Raw genomic sequence first — 20,921 nt, 5'->3', positions numbered from 1 at the left:
AAATGAGAATTTGTTCAAGCTAATACTCTGTAAATGTGAACGACTGAAGTCTCAAGTCTTCAAGACTGATAGTCAGTCATCAGTGTGTTTGCATCATGTGAGAATCGTACATAGCCGTCACTTCTAGTCATGACAGGAAGCGATATAAAAAATGTAATTTTTTGAAGTTTGTTTTTTGTTTTGACAGATATTGGGGCTAATATGGATGATGATTAGGTCTTGTTCATGTACAATATGTCCACCGGAAGTGCCGACCGAAAAACCGGAAGTTGTCTCAAACATGGGTATTTTTGTCGAAAGTTAAAAGTATGATTAGTTGAGAATCATTAAGGTGTAGAATGAAATATTTATTCGATTGGAGCTCTTCCGATCATGACCGGAAGTGAATAAAGACAACAGGAAAGTAATTCGGAAAATAAGACTTTTCACTTTTTTAATAGAGTTTCCCCCTTTTTTTGTCGACACGATTTCTCAGAGATGGCTGGATATTTTCTTTTCTGTCGATAATTATGTCCTATTTCCATTTTTTTAATATCAACCGCAAAAACCGCAAGATGTTGGAAACAGTAAAAGATTAAGACATCAAACTTTCAGGAATGAAAATTCATTGGAAACAAAATGACAACTTCCAGTTTTAAGAGAAAAACAGCTAAATTTTGGTGTTTTAAATTACCCGTAAATCTGGCTTGCAAGTAAAGTAATTCAATTGATTTTTATATGTTACTGACAATTAGGATGTCTAGATAAAAGTCGAATATTTTTGTTAAATCTACTTCCGGTCGTACGTTTTCCTGTTCTTAAAATGAGACTTTGTTCTTGCAAGTGCTAAGCAACAATACAAGACGGAGTCAAAAATGTGAGGACTGATAGTCAGTCGTCAGGCTATCGGCATCATATTAATATCGTACCTTGCCGTCACTTTCAGTCGTGACAGGAGGACATGTGAAGAAAAGGTGAATATTTCAAGTGTTTTTTTCGGGGGTGTTTCTACAGAAATGTTGGGCTAATATCAAAATCGTACAGGTGATGTCCATGTAAACTATTTCCACCGGGAGTGCCGATCGAAAAACCGGAAGTTCTCTTCAAACATGCGTATTTAGAAACCGGAAAAGATGAAGACATCAAACTATATATGTAATAGACCTTGAGGAGTACTAATGATGAATAACAATATGCTCTTGTTACGTGATATCGAATGGATGGACTGACTGATTTCTATAGAGCAACTACACAGCAAGGTTTAATTGAAGACTGGAACCGAATATGAATAAAGCAATCAGAACTGCAGTTTATTTCCAACACTGATGGCCTTAATATCAACGGATAATGTGTGAAGAAAATGAAAATTCAATTGTACTGAATGGCTTTTGAACTTCCAATCTCGACAGGAAGTAGTATAACGGAAGACCTACTCATTATTAGTAATGAGTTTCTAGTTAAGGTCTTCTGTTCCAGACGGAAGACCTTATAGTGATTCTATTGTTTATTATTATCATTTTTTTCCCTTGATTTCTCAGAGATGGCTGAATGGATTTTCTTGAAATTTTCAGGAATGATAGAGAATGAAAATACCTCGGACGTTGTTTTTCATTTTTTCAAAATTTACTTCCGGTCGGCAAATATGGCTTATTAGATGTTTTCGTTGTCCAGTGTTTTCTCAGAAACGGTAAAAGATAGAGTCACCAAATTTTCAGAGTTGATAGATCTCACTTTGTAGGCGTGCTGTTGGGGGTTCAGAATGTCGGCCGTCACTTCCGGTCGTCACCGGAAGTGATAAAATGAATCGAAAAATTAAAGTTGTAGCAGTTGAATCGAAACCTATACCACTTTATCAGGTATCTTTTGGAGTAATGAAAACTGTTGACCCCACCGGAAGTCGAAACGTCGACTTCCGGTAATTATGGAAAAACTTTTCAAATTCTCCTTTTTCAATGCCTTAAATCTCGTTTACTAAACAAGTGTTTGACTTGTATTTAAAATATATTGTAGACACTATAAATGTCTAGAGTAACTTTAAATATTTTTTAAAATTTACTTCCAGTCGTGAGATAGAGGGTAGACAAATTCAAACTTTGTTTTTTCAGTTTCTCAATAATGAATATATATATAGACGCTTGAATCTTGTAGGGTTGATCAACTAGCATTAGGCCATTGTACGCATATTTTCAATTTTTTTCGTCCGTCACTTCCGCTCTATACCGGAAGTATTTGAGAAAAAAAAATGAAGATTTTCCGATTTCTTCGAGTGATTTCTCAGAGATGGCTGGGTAGATTTTCTTGAAATTTTCAGGAATAATGTCTTATGAAATGACTTTGCTGTGGTTATTTTGTTTTTCCAAAATTCACTTCCGGTCGGAAAATCTGGCCGATTTTCTGTTTCTCAAACGAGATTTTGTCCAGCATTTTTCTTGGAAAGGGTAAAAGATAGGTTCATCAAATATTCAGGGATGATCAATCTCTGTTTGTAAGCATGCAATAGGGTGTCGAGCATGTCGAGCGTCACTTCCTGTCGTCACCGGAAGTGATTGAAATAATTGTAAATTTCAAAAAATTTCTTTTAAATTGAAACCTATACTAGTTTATCAAGTCTCTTTCAAAGTGTCAAAAGAATATTGACCCCGTCGGTAGTCAAAAGGACTACTTCCGGTTTCTTGATAAAATACTTTTTACTTTTCGTCTCTTTGTCCCATAAATCTCGCTTATATTTTATGTGTTTGATATGATTTTCACATGTCTTAAGAATAGTATCAACTTCTAGAGTTTTGACAATTTTGTTTTTCAAAATTGATTTCCGGTCGGTAGTAACCTACTACTTTTTCTTTCTTTAGTTTACTTCCTTTTGTTGAGAACTCTTTCAGATAGAGACGTGAAATTTTCAGGAAATATAGACAGTAAAGAGTCGCTGTCATTTATAGGAAAACACATCTGACTAGTACTTCCGGTCGTCACCGGAAGTTACAAGAAATGAGTAAAAAATTCGATAATACACTTCTCATTTATTGTTAAAGTACATTCTCTGATATATTTGAATGGTTTTCGTAGGAACAGAAAGCTCTTTACCGGAAGTGATCAAACGGAAGACCTACTCATTACTAGTAATGAGTGTCTAGTTATTATTTTTCTCCGGTACTTTTGTGTCCGGGAGTGTTCTCAGAAATTACAAAAGGTATCGATATGAAATTTTCCAGGATGATAGTATAGCGTTTGTAGATGCGCAGAACGATAGTCAATTTGACTGCATGTGCATGCACGCACGCGCACGTGCATTGCAATTTTGGTACAAAATGTACGAAATCGGAATGCACAAGGGATCGATATGAAACCTTGATAGATGATAGTATATCATTTGTAGATGTTAAAAATGTTATTCATTTTGTCTGCACGCGCATGCATCACAATTTTCGTACACTAACTTTGTAATCAGTGTAACTTTTTTGTTGTTCATTGAAATGGTTTGATATTCATATCATAGGTAGATATTGAGATCCTTAACTGATCTGCTTGGTCAAAATTACCAATCTACACGCGCATGTACGTGCGCTTCTTTTTGATTGGATATTACTAAAACGTTTGTAACTATGTTATTTTTTAAGCGAATGAGTTAATATTCACAGCATAGTTAGATAATATGTGTATCTATATATTGGTGTAACAAAAAATGCCAACACACACGCGCATGCGCGTGCGTCGTCTTTCAAAACTTAATTTTTTAAAGGACGATAACGTTTTTGTTTTCTATCAAATTCTTTTGATTTTGAGGTTCAACGTGTGTCTTGGTACTCCTTACAAACTGCTGTGGATAAAATGGCTACTCAGCATATGCACGTGTGCTGAATTGTGATTGGACAATTTTAAAATCACTATAACTTCTTTATATTTTATGAAAACATCATGAACTTCATACTGTGGGTATATGATATAAAGGCCTGTTCAATAATATTAATAAAAGTGCAGAATCATACTCGCGTGCGCGTGTATGCACGTACACTACTTTCTTTCATTTCTTGGTACCGAAATGACCATATTATACGAACTACATGTAATTAAAAGCTAAAATAAAATGATTTTTATACGCCCGTCTTAAGACGGGCCGTATTATATTATGGCCTTCATGTCCGTCCGTCTGTCCGTCTGTCCGTCTGTCCGTCCGTCTGTTAGCTTTTTCGTGTCCGGCTCATAACTTAAATACTATAAGGCCTAGAATAATCAAACTTTGTCAGTTGATACATCTTGGGTAGAAGGTGTGCCGCACATTAAAACCAGGTCGTTGTGACTTTTAATTAAGAAGATATGGCCAAATATGGTAAAACCCTGTCCGGCTCATAACTTGAAAACTATTTGATCTAGAATCATGAAACTTGGTCATCTTATGCATCTTAGGTAGAAGGTGTGTCGCACTGTACTTTAAGGTCACTGTGACATTTAGTTGAAGTGATTTTTTGAAAAAAGTATGTTATAATTGGTACAATCCCTACTCATATAAGAGTTTTGTAGAAAACCTCATTCAAAAATGTTACATCAAGAAAACACATATTTTTTTTATGATATACTGTACAGCTTTTTTTTTAGCCTATGTAATGTTTCCTTCGTTTCTAACAATAACATGAGAAATTCCACTTGTCCCATGGGAGTAGCATGCAAAGGGCATTTTGACAAGACTAATTAATGAGTTTTGTGTAGAGCATCTCTGATCAACATGATCAAGCAGGTGTTATCTTTATCTCTAGGGAATTGGGCAGAGAGATCTTAGCCTCTTAATTGCAGATATACCAGAAATTATTTGTGAAAGTGAATTTGTTTGTTGTGGTTAGTCTTTATTTTCAAAATTAATTTGACATTGTACTATATAATTTTTTATTTTTTTTCTCAGCAACCTATATGCAGAGTATCATTTCTCACTAAGACAACAAATGGTTGCAATATGTATAAAGGCCTATTTTAATGATTAGTATTTTGATGTTTTGTTATGGCTGTGGCATTGTTCAGAAAAAAGATATACAATGAACAAAGCTGCAGATTGGGCATTTGTGTAAATCTGAACAGATGAAATAGTATTGCAATAACCATATTAAAAATGTTAATTCAAGAAACTACACATTCTTCATTATATACACTGTACTATACAGCAGTATATAACAAACAAATTATTTCTTTTGTGTCAGTAACAAGAGAAATTTCCCTTGTCCCATGGGTGTAATTATCAAGCAATTCAGGAGGCATTTTGCTAACAGAAAAATTGCATTCTGTCAAATTACAGATTAATTAATGAGTTTAGAAGATTTCTGTTACAGCAATCTGATCAAGGAGGTGCTATCTATATCTCTTGCAATCGGGAATTGGGCAGAGGAATCTGGCCTTCTAATTGATCTGTCAAATTTTAGAACAGTTCTAATTGGTAGCCATTACTTTGAAAGTTAATTTGGTATAAAGTTTAAGAATTAATATGATATTGTAAAATATATTTTTATTTTATATCTCAACAACAAGGTGCAGATTGTCATGTCTCACTAAGATGACAGTTTTACAGTCTAAGAATAAACATAATGACTAATGTTTGATGTTTTATTACGCTGTGCATTGTTCTTCATTCCTTAAAATACAATGAGCAAAGCTGCAGATGTGCATTTCTCAAGTCTAACACAACCAGTTGAGAAATATATGATATATTATTTTTTTCTAATTAATAACTACACCATAGGAGATGCACCAGTATTTGAAATAACCGTTTTTAATCTATATTTATTTATATTGACATCACCATGCATATTTTACTTTTATACTTGAAGATTTGACAAAGGCAGATACTGATATATGTATTTTTTGATAAGTTGAATAAATCAACCTTTTTGAGTACTCCCATTTATTGTAAGTTGTTTGCTTGGATAAAGGGCTATCTTGCACTTTAATCATTTCATTGAAACCATTTGGGAAAATGTTTTTATATCCTTTTAAAAATCATTAAGCTTACATTATCAATATTTGAAGCAATGTCACATGAGGCCATAAAGTGGGTAAGATTCTTAAAGGAAGGTTGACATTTGGTTCCATGCATACCTATCTCTTCATGGTGATATGTTCATGTTAACAATATGTGACGGGCGTATCATGTGCCGTGGCGGTGCACTTTATTCGCTATAGGTTTACAATGACATCACTTTTTAATTGGGGGAGGTTTGGGGAACATATGTAACGGTCCCCGTTACAATTAGAACTAGTTGGTTAATTCTTACTGTGTTCATGTACAGTCAAAAGATAATTTTATAATCTTTTGTTATGTTTACTTTCCAGGGAATGCATCAAACATGCAAGGACAGATGGCACCACTTACTATAAATATGTGTTCACCTCGTTCCTTAACCTTAGAAACATTTCCAATGGAAGAGAAATTCGAAAACCTGGTTTTTAGAGGAGGTGGAGTCAAAGGGCTGGCATATTGTGGGGCTATTGAGGTAAAACTAGATGGTTTTTAGAGGAAGTGGAGTCAAAAGGCTGGCATATTGTGGGGCTAATTAGGTAAAACTAACTGTTCCAGCAAACAATACATTACGCCACGGAGCGGTCTAGATTGTGGAGTTCTCAATATGACTGAAACATTCTCGAAGGGAAGTACAACAACAAACACTGTAAGGATTTAAGCACGAACAGGCGGTGTGTGCTTTTTTCAAATTCGATGATGTTGAAATTTATTTACTGGGTCAGAAGGCTTGTAACACTGCATAAAAAATGGCGTTTGATAAAATAACATTTGATTAAATGTTTATTATACTTTAAGTTGCAAATATCTCTGGAATTTAATGCACAATTAATCTTACAGACACAATCACCAATAATTCGAAGTCCGGTATCAAACTTTATAAAAATTCAAATGCCATTAAACTGTATGCTCCAAGTTTAATGAACATCTAGTGTCGTTAAACTTTATGTTTCAAGTTTTATGCAAAGTAGAAGTAACACAATTTTATGCTTCGTGAAAATTGCGCTGTGCTCGACTGTGTTAAAGTCCTCTCGGGCTTGATGTAAAAAAGAAATCTTTGCATTTGTAGTGTAGTGCTAAATTGAAATATGATGCTGTGAAACACGAGTATTTATGAATCGGAACACCTATTCATAAAGCTCATGATGAGTTTGAATTGAGATTTTACCGATATAGGAGGTTTTTAAAAGATAACGCCCAACATACTCCTCCCCCTAGCTGATTTTATAGCTGTCATGGTAATCTGAGACTAATGCTTATAGTGATTCCATTCATGGGTAAACAAAGGCTCAGAAAAGTATTATATAATGCCTGCTGCCTAATCCTGTTATATGTATTATATGAAATTATTCTGCGTATGATCAGTTTTTATACGTCCGTCTTCAGACAGGCCGAATTATGTTACAGCGATGTCCGTCCATCCGTCTGCTCGGGGTTTTCTGTTTGTAGTTTCATTTCTCTGTCACATATCAAGTTGAAACTTGCTATGTAGCTTCCTTGTGGATCATTATAGATCATATTGCAATTTTGATCCATTTTGACCTCTCTTGCAGGGTCTGTGCCCCTCTATTTGAAAATTATTGCTGTATGGAGGGTACATAATTTGTCCACCCACAATTTTCAAGCGAGGACAATCTTGTTTTACAGAGTGTTTGTATGGATATTGAAGACGTGCATATGTTTTAAGAAAAATGCCGGTTGTTTAACTTAGTCCGTTTTGAAGAAATATTATAAAGAGAATAAATGATTTGTTCGGTGAACTCCTTCCAAAGTTTTCAAGTAAGGACTTTCTTATTTTACAGAGTGTTTATATGGGTGTTGAAAGTGTGCATGATTTTCTTCAATTTTGTAGAAAATTACAGATTCTTGAACTTTGTGTGCTTTGAGAAAATATTGCATAGAGAGTACAAAGTTTGTCTGTTTTTCCTTCCACAGTTTTCAAGTAAGGACCTTCTTATTTTACCGAGTATTTGCATGGATATGAAAGATATGTGTGTGTGGCAAGGATTCTGATTTTCTTCAATTTTAAAAAAAAATACAGGTTCTTGAATTTAGTCAGTCTTTATGAAATATTGCATAAAGAGTACATGGATTGTCTTTTATTTTTCCTTCCATAGTTTTCAAGTAAGGACCTTCTTACTTTGCAGAGTATTTGTATGGGTATGACAGATGTGCAGGTGGCAAGGATTTTGATTTGTTTGAGTTTTAAGAAAATTGCAGGTTGTCGAACTTAGTCCATTTTGAGATAATATTATATTAAAGAAAGGACATGGTATGTCATTATAATTCCTCTCAACGTGTAGAAGCTATGGTATTTGTAAATACCTTAAAGATGTGCATAGTGCAAGATTTTGATTCTCAACAATTTTTTATTTTCTTTGACATTTTCAATGGTGAGAGGTTGTTGAACTTGGTCCAATTTGGGAAAATATTTTACACATAGAACTCTTGGTTGGTCTATCTACCTCCTGTCACAGTCTTAAGCTATGACCTTTTATTCATATTATGCTAAGAAAGTATGCCTCCACCTGATACTAAATGAAGCAAATTTCTACAAACCATGGCTTATGAAAAACACCCTCTGTAACCATTTTCACAGGCGTATTATGTACCGTTTGCGGTACTTTTGCTAAAAAGAAAGGCAACCCTTTTATGAATAAAGTATTACTTTCTGATATCGTAAATGACAGTCTTTAACAACAAAAATCCTTTCTTAACGATCAAATCAATATTTATCTATCATATATTTTGAATTGCACTCCTCTAAGAGATCGGCCATTGAAGTTTAATTTATGACGTCACACCATCGGTTGCGGTTTATTTCATCAGCAGCACTGTAAACATGACAAGTCACGAACAGTTAAGTTGGAACAGTATAAATTTGAGCCCATTCTTTGGCAAGAAGAAATTGAGAAAAGAAGACGTTCAGTCGAGTCGCCGACCAGGCAGACGGTACACATTTCTACATACAAATGTCTCGACTTCCACTTGTTATTACGCAAATAATGGATCCACAGTTAACATAGTCTTTTCTTTTCAGATGACTTGGTTGGGACAGGAATTTCAAAAATATCTTTGTTCACTTTCCCCCTTCGCATTAATGCAATTAACAGTTTGACAGAAAGGCATCATCCTCTTTATTCGTAAAATCTACCACATGTACATCTTTGATGATCTTAGAATCTCATCAAAACCGGAACAGACGGTGTGACGTCAAAATTATTGATTTTTGTAGTCTTAAATACAATCTAATTAAAATTAGATGTTAGATCCTCTCACATACTCGCTACACAGTATATGAGCGGATCTAACATCCAATTTTAATTAGATTGTCTTAAATACAAAAGAGTTCCACATCATGGCAGCCTCTAGAGATGGCGGGAATTTCAATTTTTAACGTTCTCAAATTAGTACCGAAGCTTATCTAGGTCATATATCAACAAAATAGTATTATAATCTTTTATGATATACAATGTAGTTACACTGTAATACTGTCATTCATCATTTGAAAATCTTTTGGGTTGCCTTCCCCTTTAAATCGAGGCAGACTTCTGACAAAAAAGTTGATGTTACAGGGGTGTCATTACTCTTGTTTAAAGTCAGCATTTCGCAAATTCTATGGTCGTTATAACGATCTAGTTTGCCAATACAACCTATCATTGGGTTAAATACTATCTGACGTGTTTCATACCTATTGTTAGGACGTTCTTGGCACATTGATTTTGACTACGGATTACCCCGTTTACTTGATCAAGATGTAGGGCTCACGGCTGGTGTAACCGGTGAACAGATGATGCTTGCTCCTCCGAGGCACTGATGCCGTGAACCGTGAACCTTATATCTTTATCTGGTAAACAGAGTAATCCGTAGTCAAAATCAGTATGTAAAGCAAAACGACCTAACAATGGGAATGGAAAGATGCCAGGCACCGTTTGGCCCAGTATTAGCATGTATTTGGAAATTATATCAGATTACAATAAGATTGATCACTGTTAGTTATCTTCACCTTTCATCATTATGACAACCATATACTTTGCGAAATCCTGACTTTTAACGAGACAATTGAAATCCCAGTAACACCAACGTATTAGCCAGTAGCATGCCTTGATTTAGAATTGATCATACGCGGAACATGCTCTCGCGTAGGTATTGAGAAATATCAACCGCATATGCTGGTGATAACGGAATATTGCTACATAAGTATGGGAAGTTGACGATGGAGAAGCTGAAGTCATCTCTTTGTTTGTTGTTACTTTGCGGTTGGCATCCATGTTGAAATGAATACCCAGATATGAAACAGATACGGAAGACTTGATGGTGTCTTTTATTTCGAGTTTACTGGGATACATCGAATTGACATGTGAATGAAAATGACTGTTGTTATTAAATAAAACGTAATTCATATATCTAAATGTCGAGTTGAAGGCCACAGCAAGAATTTTTTTGCTTCTCGTGTAAGAGGGTTTGAATGAATTCTGCCCCATGTGGATATAAAAACAGGTCAGCTAACAAAGGAGCACAACTTGTACCCATGAAAATCCAACACTTGATCACCAATCGTAATATTGTCAACGATGAAATCGACATCAGAGTTCTTTTGCATGGAATTAGAGTGATGTTCAACAAAATAATTTTGGATGACTGAACTCAAGATATGAATATATCCGCGTTCCATTTGTATTGAAGAAGCAGCTGTCTATGATGTCAAAAAAGCCTGATCTTTAATTTATCGTGAGGAAGTGCTGTGTAATGTTTTGAAAATTAGTATATTTTCATGCTGTTGATTTCGGAATCCACATTTTATTTTCACCCCTTCTTCTATATGTTGTGGCACAAAACGTTGGAAATTTCTCCTTCACAGCAATTAATATTTTCGTGAGAAGCAAATATCGGGGCTTGGTAAAACATTAAATGGGTCCAGCAGTGTATCTGTGTAAGGATTTTGTGAAGTTTAGGACTTATTCATTCGTTCCATTGACTGAAATATCAAATCTGTTTAAAATTGAAGCATGGTTTTGAACAATTTCATCTTTTGAAAGGATAGCTGGAGTATATGTAGGATTACTAACTGTGCAGTCGTACTGTGTACGAGTTGATACTTTGTACATACGATTAGTATCTCATACGTACAAACCAAACGTATTTCTCCTTTCTCCAATTAGTAGCATTGCGATTTCATATTTTTTAAGTTTGAGGCATGCTTTAAGTTTTTTTCATTTAGTCATAACATGTTTCTTTTCCTTTTTCCTTTTGGGTATATAATATATTGAAATGAAACATCATGGGTCATACGATGCTCATTAATGAATGTTGTAGAGCCGCCGCAAATTTAGATCAGAAATGTTATTTACTCAAACTGATTAAAACAATGACATAGCTGTTAGCATCCAAAGTTTATTTATAACTCAAATATTTGATAGCATTATATTCCTGTTTAATTAATGTACCATCTGTTTTATTTTAAGGTACTAGAGAAATACAAGATGATTAAAAATGTCAAACGATTTGCTGGAGCTAGTGCTGGCGCCATTTGTGCTACATTTCTAGCACTAGGATACTCTTCCTCTGAGCTAAAGGAACTGCTGGGAACCAATTTCTATACTCTCTTAATAAGTAAGCCCTGCTTCTGCAAGTTCATTTCAACAAAAACAAATTCGTAATTATGACATGTATATTTTGATCCAGATGTTACATCATACAATAAAACTATTCTTCAGATTTTAGTAAATGGGAAGTTCACAGATACCCGACATTAATCTACAATTTGCTGAATTACTTTGGATTTTTTGAAACCAGTAATTTTTTGGCTTGGCTGGGAAAGGCAATCGAGGAGAAAGCGGGAAAAGGAAAGAAGGATTTAACTTTTCGAGAGGTATATTTGTATATGAACATTCGTATATACCATGTATACATATACTATGAATATTTTTCCGTCATAACTGCTTTTTAAACTATCCAATTTATCTGATAACATAAAATTCACGTCTCAAATATTACTATAAAGTTGGTGTTTCTTTATTTTTGCTCGCCTTATCTGCTGATACCATTATTTCTCGAATCTTGATACATGGTAATTCTTATGCGAGCAAGTGTATTGCTGATACACCAAATATGAGGTTTTACATCAATAGTTTGACCTTTATAAGCAGAATTTCTAGTCCATATGTCAATGATGCATAAAGTAGTCGTCGATACTAGGCCCGATGCATTCTACAAATTCAGAAAGCTGTCTGCCTCCTTTGGTAATCAATGTCACATAAGGTTTGCTTTTTAACTCGTTTCCCAATCTCATCTAATTTGTGTTCAATGATGGATATCTGTATGTCTGTTATACTACATTAATATTATATGAATTAAACGAACAATTCCAAATTCCTTTCATGTATCATGGTCCCAAGCTAGTAGAACTTTGATTGAATATTATGATGTGCATGCTACTCATGCTAGTTTGAAAAATCTAGACCTTTAACGTTTAAGAATCAAGGTTATTTCTTATATATTCTTAAGCAAAACTTTGGGTTAGTATAAAGTGCTCCAGTGAGCATGATTTGAATGACCTTCAATTTTTCATCATATTAAGATACTGATGGTAAATTTTTGAGTTTTTATTTTATCTAGTTGGTCTGGTGTCTTTGCAATAACACGACTCTTTTTCCCACATCTCTTATTAAGTTCCTCCCTGCAAGAAGATTGTTGTTTTTGTGGAATATTCTTTAAAATTTGCTTAACTAATGTATAAGTGATAAGCTTGGCTGAAATTGACTCTGTGGATCCTAATTGAAAACGGGGATATTCTCAACGTTTTATAATATACAAATAGACAAGCAGAGTGAGACAGAGGCAGGGCTAACTGTTTTTCTGAGCCGATTTGATAATTCATTATGTAGTTTAAGTGGAATATCTTTAAAATAGTTTTTAAAAAAACAAATTGTATTGTGATTGTTGTTGTCATATGTAAAACATGGTATATCAGTTGTTGTATGATTGATAAAGCCCTCTACTTAATGAATATTCTTATATCAACCAACCAGGGAGCTCCCAAAACGTTTCGGATAAACCAAACTATGAGATCATTGCATTGGTTTTAGCGGAATAATCCAAGGACTACCAATTGGAATAAACAGACACAATATCCATTAAATATATGTATATCGATATAGAATATGCAAATATAGCCTATGTTGTTAATAAACGGGCACACTATCCCTGGCTGTTACATTGTATATAATCCTGATGAGGAAGGAAATGAATTTCTCCAAAAGTATACTAAAGTCCACAGGTTTGGGTCACAACTGTCCAAAAAAGTAGACCTGACAAAGTATGAAATATTAAAAATAATTTGCAGCTGTACGACACGACTGGAAAAGAACTGTGTGTGATCATCACAAGTCTGAATTCCCAGTTAGAAGAATACTGCCACCCCAAAACAACACCAGATCTTTCCATCAGAAAGGCTGTGCAGATATCTATGTCCATCCCAGGTATGGTTCTCCTTTCATTAAAGGAATGAATGCCTGGTTCGTTTATATGATTAAGGATATAACAAACAATAGTAGCATGCATCTGGATTTTATTGTTATTTCGGATGTCCATCATTTCGGCTTGATCGTAATTGAAGAGATATTATTTGTCGAAATGTGCATCTGGTGCATCAAAATTCGTACCGTATAAGTTTTACATGCTGTAATATGTGCAAAATTGCCTCCATGGTTTATATACTTCATTCTTCCCTTAAAAGGTTTGCATCTAAGACTCTTAGAATTTAGAGACCTATATTTTCTAACTATGCAGCATTTTCAATCTTATCTCATTCTGGATTTATTTGGAAAGTTTATCATCATAGGGATACTATGTATAAAAAGAAGCTATGATACTTTAAAGCAGATTTGGCCAATGCCTAATAAGTATATATTCAGACATGATGAAATTCACAACAATGATGTACATTCTTGGCTAACTTTCAATATTTACGTTATACACAAATAAATACGAGAATGTGCATATTATTGATAAATCTAAAAGATGATATTCATTCCTTCATTAACTTTCAATATTTATGTAGCAATATTCCATTATCACCTGCGTATGGTGTTTATGTCTGATTCGATACGCTAGAGCATGTTCTGCGTATCATCAATTTCAAGATCAAGGCAGACTATTTCTATGGTCGTTATAATGATCTTATTTGCAAATAGAGTCTGTCGACGTTGGGTTGAACATTTTCTTGTGTGTTTCATACCAATTGTTAGGCCGTTCTTTATACATGTATATACTTTATATATACTGTTTTGACTTCAGATTACTTCGTTTACCAACTCATCAATACAAAGGGTTCGTGATATGTGTGAGCGTTCTGCACGGTGGTCTTGCTCCTCTTAAGCACCTTATCACACCTTTGGTGTTTTAAGGGATTCGTAATTATCCTGTATTTGATTTGATACTCTGTATAGGATATAAGAGATTGATCACTGTTCGATATCTCGCCCTTTTTATCTAATTCCTGTACATCTGAAATTCAAACAGTACGATCATAAAGTTCCGATGGTTCCGTTATTGCATCAAACATATTGTCAATATCTACGTTTACTATAGACTACAAATTTACCATGAAAATCTCTTGTGGAACCTGTGTTAAGGTTCATTGAATTTCATCACACATGTAGAGCTTATCAAATCTCACCCTTGTTTCTATCAGCACATAGAAATATCCACTATGTGTATTACATATAAAATAAATCGGTAAACAATATAGTGCATGTATAATGAAAGGTGAAGATAACGAACAGTGATCAATCTCATAACTCCTAAAGCCATACAAAATAGAGAGTTGGGTTAACACGGATCCCTGGATATACCAGAGGTAGGATCATGTGTCCAGGAGGAGTAAGCATCCCCTGTCGACCGGTCAAACCCGTCGTGAGCTCTATATCTCATACCTAACAAGATACGGTTTGTATTATTTGGTTATTTTCAGGTTTATTTCAAACACAGACGGTAGACAATGATGGGAAATTGGATTACTACGTAGATGGTGGGGTGACCTGCAATTATCCTATACACTGTTTTGATGGTACGGGAAAAGACAATCTTGGTAAAATCCAAAATAAGAAAATTCTTATACTGTATACCCATCCTGTCTTTAATGGTTTTAGGCTGGTTTCTCTCAATGTCCCAAGAACATTCGTTTTTTCTCAAGTTACCGAGAATCAGAGAACTAAAGACCATTCTACAAGATAGGTTTACACCAACGGGAGACAACAGGACACTTGGTTTCATTGTGGTTTGTTTTGTATAAATACAATAGGGCAACTATTTTCTCATTCTGTATCTATTGGATTCTTAAGAAAATTATTTTTAAAGTTGAAATGACCAAGTTCACTTATCAGAAAATGCTGGTATAAGGTTTTATTAGTTGCTTGAAGGTCTGGTTCATCAAATGTAATCTGTATATTGGCTATAGGAACACACTAAATCATAAACATTGATATAATACAAGTATTGCATGTAACTAAATGTCATTTAAGTAATGTATACAACAGTCTGACGGAATTCCCAAAGGCATGAATTGTGCTCCTTTGGTATACAGGAAGATTTTCGCGTGTTATTTTCGTCTTGGAAAATGATTTCACACACATTTGAATTCCATCAAAATTATTTCTAGCTACTATAATGTAATGAATAAAGTTTAAAAGATCAACCATTTAGAAACATGGCGAACAGGAAAATAGATAAAATGGGGCGAAATTTGCCATACATAAAGTATCATTTCATAAAGTATCATTTTTCACTTTGATAGTTTAATCATTGACGTAACACTACCGAGTACGGCGTCTATGATTGGAAATATATAAATAAATTCCTACATAATCCAGAAGTCAATTGAGACTATCAAGAGCAATATTGCAACCATTTGAATGATGTCTACATTTATTGATATGTGTCACGGTGATTATAGTACAGCGATGAGGAGTCCGAAATATTTAAACCAGTGCATGAGCTCCCACCTCCCAACGAACTCCCGGGAACCAAATTAGCAAGGTGAATATCTATTTAAGGTTTCCTCACACTTCATCAAGAATATGAAACTATGGTCCATCTCAATACTATTTAAAAGCATTCAGATAGCATTAACTATTTGGATGTTATTTTGTAGGAGTAGAATGGAAAATAGAAAACATTACAACGCGGGTAGTAAGATTCTGGATGCTATTGATGTTTTTCTAGAGGTATGTATCAGTTGATTAGTGAATTTCTCTATTTTTCTGGTGGAATTTTGCAGTTCTCTGTCTCTACATAACACTTTAAACGTCTTAAAACTAATCATAGAAAAGACCTGTGAACGAATGCTGGTGAAAAGCGATTTTGAGTCCAGGAAGCAAATCTGTGTACCAAGAAAGGATATGTAATATCAAGAAATTTACTTTCATGTTATTCTCGCCCAAACGCATCGAGAAGCGGTTTCGTAACTTACACTATATGTATTACTTCAAAAATAAAACGCTAGAAAAATATTTGCAGTATACAAATATATATCATTATAGATTTAACTCAGAATTGAAATATTTTGTTAAGCTTGTTAGGGAAAGAAATATGAAGACAAAACTGATGAAAAGCATGATTTGTTTTAAAAAGGTTTTAAAGAGACATAATGCAAATTTGGACAGAGTACTCACCAGAGATGAGCTGGAAGCAACCTGTGATGACGTATGTGTTTAACGAGCATAAGGGTACAACAGAGGAAATTTCTTTTAAACATTGAATTTGTTTGTTTTTTAATACGTGTACCAATGATAAACAATAGTTCAAATAAGTTTTACTGATCCCACCTCTGGTATATCCAGGGGTCCGTGTTTGCCCAACTCTCTATTTTATATTGCTCTTAGGAGTTATGAGATTGATCAACGTTCCCGATCTTTACTTTTCCCTGTAAAAGAACGCAAGTGAATATTCATGAATATATGTCCTTTATTTGACCAGGAAACATTGACAGATGAACAGTACAAAATCATTTTTGGAAGTGTACCTCGAAATGCTAAAGCAGTGTTGGAAGCCTTTGGGAAAACTGAGAACGATTCGGTAAGGTACATTGTATATCTGTATAGTTGACCACCACTAGATTCAATGTTTTCCCTCTCCAATGAGGAGACAGGATACATACATCAATGTCTTGGTTGAATTATTCATGAACACTTGATTCAGATATTGGCTCGAGATATATTGAAGTTCATAAAAAGAAAGACTGGCCGCAGTGTACGTGAATGGTATATGGGGTACAGTCGGCGAGAAATAACCGGTGTTATATCCTTTGGGCAGACATTTCAGAGTCTACTACTCACAAACATCGGAAGGATCTTCCAACAGGTTTGTTTTATTTGTAAGTCTATCTATCCAAAATATTTATTTACCAGAACAGGACAGATGACGGCTGAAGTTTTCATAGAAAAGAATTCGACATTTAGATATATCGACGACGTTTTGTCTATTTATAATAATAACTTTCATTCATATGTCGATTCGATTTATCCCTATGAGCTCGAAATAAAAGACACCACAGAGTCGTCCACTTCTGCTTCATACTTAGCTATTTTATTGAAAGTAGACATTAACGACAAACTGACAACTCAACTGTATGACAAAAGGGATGATTTCAGATTCTCCATCGTCAACTTCCCATATTTATGTAGCAATATTCCATTATCATCTGCATATGATGTTTATATTTCTCAACTGATTCGATACGCAATAGCTTGTTCTGTGTATGGTCAGTTTTTCAATCGAGGTAAACTACTGACAAACAAGTTGATGGTACAGGGGTTTCAACAGTCTCGATTGAAGTCAGCATTTCGCAAATTGTATGGTCGTTATAACGATCTAGTTGGTCAATACAACCTATCATTGCGTGAAATGCTGTCTGACGTGTTTCATACCGATTGTTAAGCCGTTCTTGGCACGCTGATTTTAACTACGGATAACTCCGTTTACCTTATCAAAATATAGGGCCCAAGGTGGGTATGACCGGTCGACAGGGGATGCTTACTCCTCCTAGGCACCTGATCCTACCTCTGATGTGTCCAGGGGTCCGTGTTTACCCAACTATCTATTTTGTATTGCTTATAGGAGTTTTGAGATTTGTAACCGGATGACCTTAAGAATTGATTGTATTATCGCTTATATTAGTCTTGCATTATCTTTATCGATTATATTAGCCTTAATTACCGATTATATTATCAAATTTACAATGTATGTGAGTGATGCACGCCTGTGGAATCGCACTGATAATATTTAGTCATTTTAGCTGATGAAATTATGTATGCCTACATTGCAAACAAATACATAAAAGTCATCATGTTTTGTACGACCTTTATGAGTAAAACTCGCAATGCTGTTATTCCAGTACCTGCATCACCCATAGATGATTGGCAGTTGGGGCAGTTTTGTTACCAAAAATGTACACTACAGCAGCTGTGTTTATTACAGCGCAGTAGTGTCAATGATGGTGATCACGTACCCATTTAATATATATATACGTTTGTAAATTAGTCAAAAGCAGAAGAGAACCTGGTATTGTATTTGAATGTTAATGAGTTTATGTTAGAAATAAACTCTGAAAACAACGCAAGTTGAGTATAATTAAGACTTTGTTAGTATAAGTCTTCAGTCAAGACTTTGTTGGTAGAAGTCTTAAACAAATAATCCGGTTACAGATTGATCACTGTTCGTTATCTTCACCTTTCATACTCAATGTTGACATCGTGTTATTTTCATATTTGATTTTCGTATAATAATGACAGGTTATAGAAACTACAAAATGTCCTTTCTCTGCATGTGATTTAATTGCAATATTGCTTGTAACCAATTTCAAGTCCATAATAATAAAAGGCTACATGAATTTGTTTCTTTGGAATAAAGGTATTTTGTCTGAAAAACGTATCCTTTTACGAAGATCCTTGTCCAGGCTAACTACATCCCATTGATTTATACCGTGAATTTTGTTTACTTTTGATTTACGCATAATTTCTTACAATTCGTGACTTTAACAAAATCATGACAAAGAATATTCATGTTCAGCAATGACCTTCACCTATAAAGTTCAAGGTCATCTAATGATAAAACTGATTAAAATGGACATTGTAGATATAGTAAGTAAGCATTATATTTAATGTCTTCGTTGTGATTTCCTTCTGCTGCTCAAGAGAGGATTATTCCCCTCATTCTACTATACATGCAATTCATAGGGATCTGGTCATTAATAACTTTTTATCTTAAATACATCAAAGGAGTAGATTGCCCAAAATTTATTTTCCCACATTTCTTAAAACACGATGTAGTGAAAACAAATGGTGAATTGTCTAGGTGCAATGAATTTTAATATATAAATGATCGTTCCCATCTACTCTAAATTGAAGAATGTCGCCCATTTACGACACTGCATGAACTTCATAATAGAGTATAGAAAGTGAATGCATATTTATGATTTACTTTTGAAAAGTTGTATTGCTAAACCTGGTTTAATCAAAGTCATTTTTGCAAACCTTGCGAATACCTCAATAACTATAACATTTTTAAAAAATTCCTTGAGTTTTCCTTCATTTTTTTAGGATCAAGATATTGAGAGAACAGTAGGAATAAGTACTGCCTACATCACCACCACAGACTTTGATCTGGAAGACAAAGACAAGGACTTTCTAGTTGAGGTGAGATGGTAAAAACTAGGCTATCAGAAGGGGAAAATTAACTTCCGTTGCTGATAATCCCTTTTTTAATGTTATCTTTATACCGTTATTGTTGATTATCTTGCTTTCGAAAATTTTCTACGTTTTGAGAGTCCTTCAAAGGAGAGACATTCTACCATGATACTCAATATTTGCTTTTACAGCAAGGAAGAAAATCAACAGAATATTACCTCCAGCAGCAGTTTCCAAAGAAATTGAATTAGATTGCTCAGAACTTAAAATTGCAACGGAAAAAACGTGATTTTACAATCTTTAAAAATTATCGTTTGAAATTAATCATTGGGATGTTGTAATGGTATGTTTTATATCAATCTTCTTTGTATGACATCAACACAATTTGAAAGATCTTCAAAATTGGGTGTCAAAAATCATAAGAAAATGTTGTATTGAAACAAATGAAGAAAGTAAAATTATAGTATACTTTTGCAGTTGATTCTTGCAATTAGATTCATCTAGATTTACCTCATATTGGTAATGTAAGTGTGTGACTTTAGTCATGAAAGATGAAGATAACGAACAGTAATCAATCTCATAACTCCTATAAGCAAAACAAAATAGAGAGTTGGGCAAACATGGACCCCTGGACACACCAAAGGTGAGATCAGGTGCCTAGGAGGAGTAAACATCCCCTGTCGACCGGTCACACCAACCGTGAGCCCTCTTTCTTTATCAGGTAAACGGAGTTACCTGTAGTCAAAATCAGTGTGCCAAGAACGGCATAACAATTGACCAGTATGAAACACGCCAGACAGCTTTTCACCCAGTGATAGGTTGTATTAGCAAACTAGATCGTTATAACGACCATATAATTTGCGAAATGCTGACTTTAAGCAAGACTGTTGAAATCCCTGCACCATGAACTTGTTTTGTCAATAGCCTTCCTTGATTTAAAAACTGACCATACGCAGAACAAGCTCTTGCGTACCGAATCAGTTGAGAGATATAAACATCATATGCAGGTGATAATGGAATATTGCTACCTAAATTTTGGATGTTGACGATGGAGAAACTGAAATCATATATCCTTATATATTTGGAGTAAATATAAGGTATTTATTTTGGGTACCCATATCAGGCTGAAGATATACAACACTCGTTGATTTAGCATACATTAACAACTGAATTGTCGCCGGACTCTGGTCAGACAGTCGACAGTTGATGTTTACTCTTCTTAGGCACCTTATCCCACCTCTGGTATATCCAGGGGCCTGTAT

The 20,921-nt window shown here is 34.5% G+C and overlaps 1 protein-coding gene across 7 annotated transcripts in view; it reads left to right on the top strand.

Moving 5' to 3' along the window:
• Positions 1-20,128, top strand: part of LOC125658584 (uncharacterized) — a 29,307-nt gene extending 9,179 nt beyond the window's left edge. For 4 of the 7 annotated variants that reach the window (XM_048889866.2, XM_048889868.1, XM_048889867.2 and 1 more), the window contains exons 3-15: positions 6,289-6,449; positions 11,440-11,587; positions 11,692-11,846; positions 13,320-13,455; positions 14,949-15,044; positions 15,127-15,254; positions 15,930-16,012; positions 16,128-16,200; positions 16,607-16,678; positions 16,952-17,050; positions 17,174-17,335; positions 19,573-19,668; positions 19,851-20,128. In XM_048889866.2, the coding sequence (XP_048745823.1) occupies positions 6,289-6,449; positions 11,440-11,587; positions 11,692-11,846; positions 13,320-13,455; positions 14,949-15,044; positions 15,127-15,254; positions 15,930-16,012; positions 16,128-16,200; positions 16,607-16,678; positions 16,952-17,050; positions 17,174-17,335; positions 19,573-19,668; positions 19,851-19,910 (1,469 nt within the window). In that variant the 3' untranslated portion in view covers positions 19,911-20,128. Of the gene's footprint in view, positions 1-187; positions 285-6,288; positions 6,450-11,439; positions 11,588-11,691; positions 11,847-13,319; positions 13,456-14,948; positions 15,045-15,126; positions 15,255-15,929; positions 16,013-16,127; positions 16,201-16,606; positions 16,679-16,951; positions 17,051-17,173; positions 17,336-19,572; positions 19,669-19,850 lie in introns of all 7 variants that reach the window. The other 3 variants (XM_048889865.2, XM_056149251.1, XM_056149250.1) reach the window with 1 other exon arrangement.
• Positions 20,129-20,921: the final 793 nt, after the last annotated feature.

The sequence above is a fragment of the Ostrea edulis genome, chromosome 9 (assembly GCF_947568905.1).
Source record: "Ostrea edulis chromosome 9, xbOstEdul1.1, whole genome shotgun sequence".
Taxonomy (NCBI): domain Eukaryota; kingdom Metazoa; phylum Mollusca; class Bivalvia; order Ostreida; family Ostreidae; genus Ostrea; species Ostrea edulis.
Note: the sequence above shows the minus strand (reverse complement) of the source record. Positions and strands in the feature narration are given on the sequence as shown.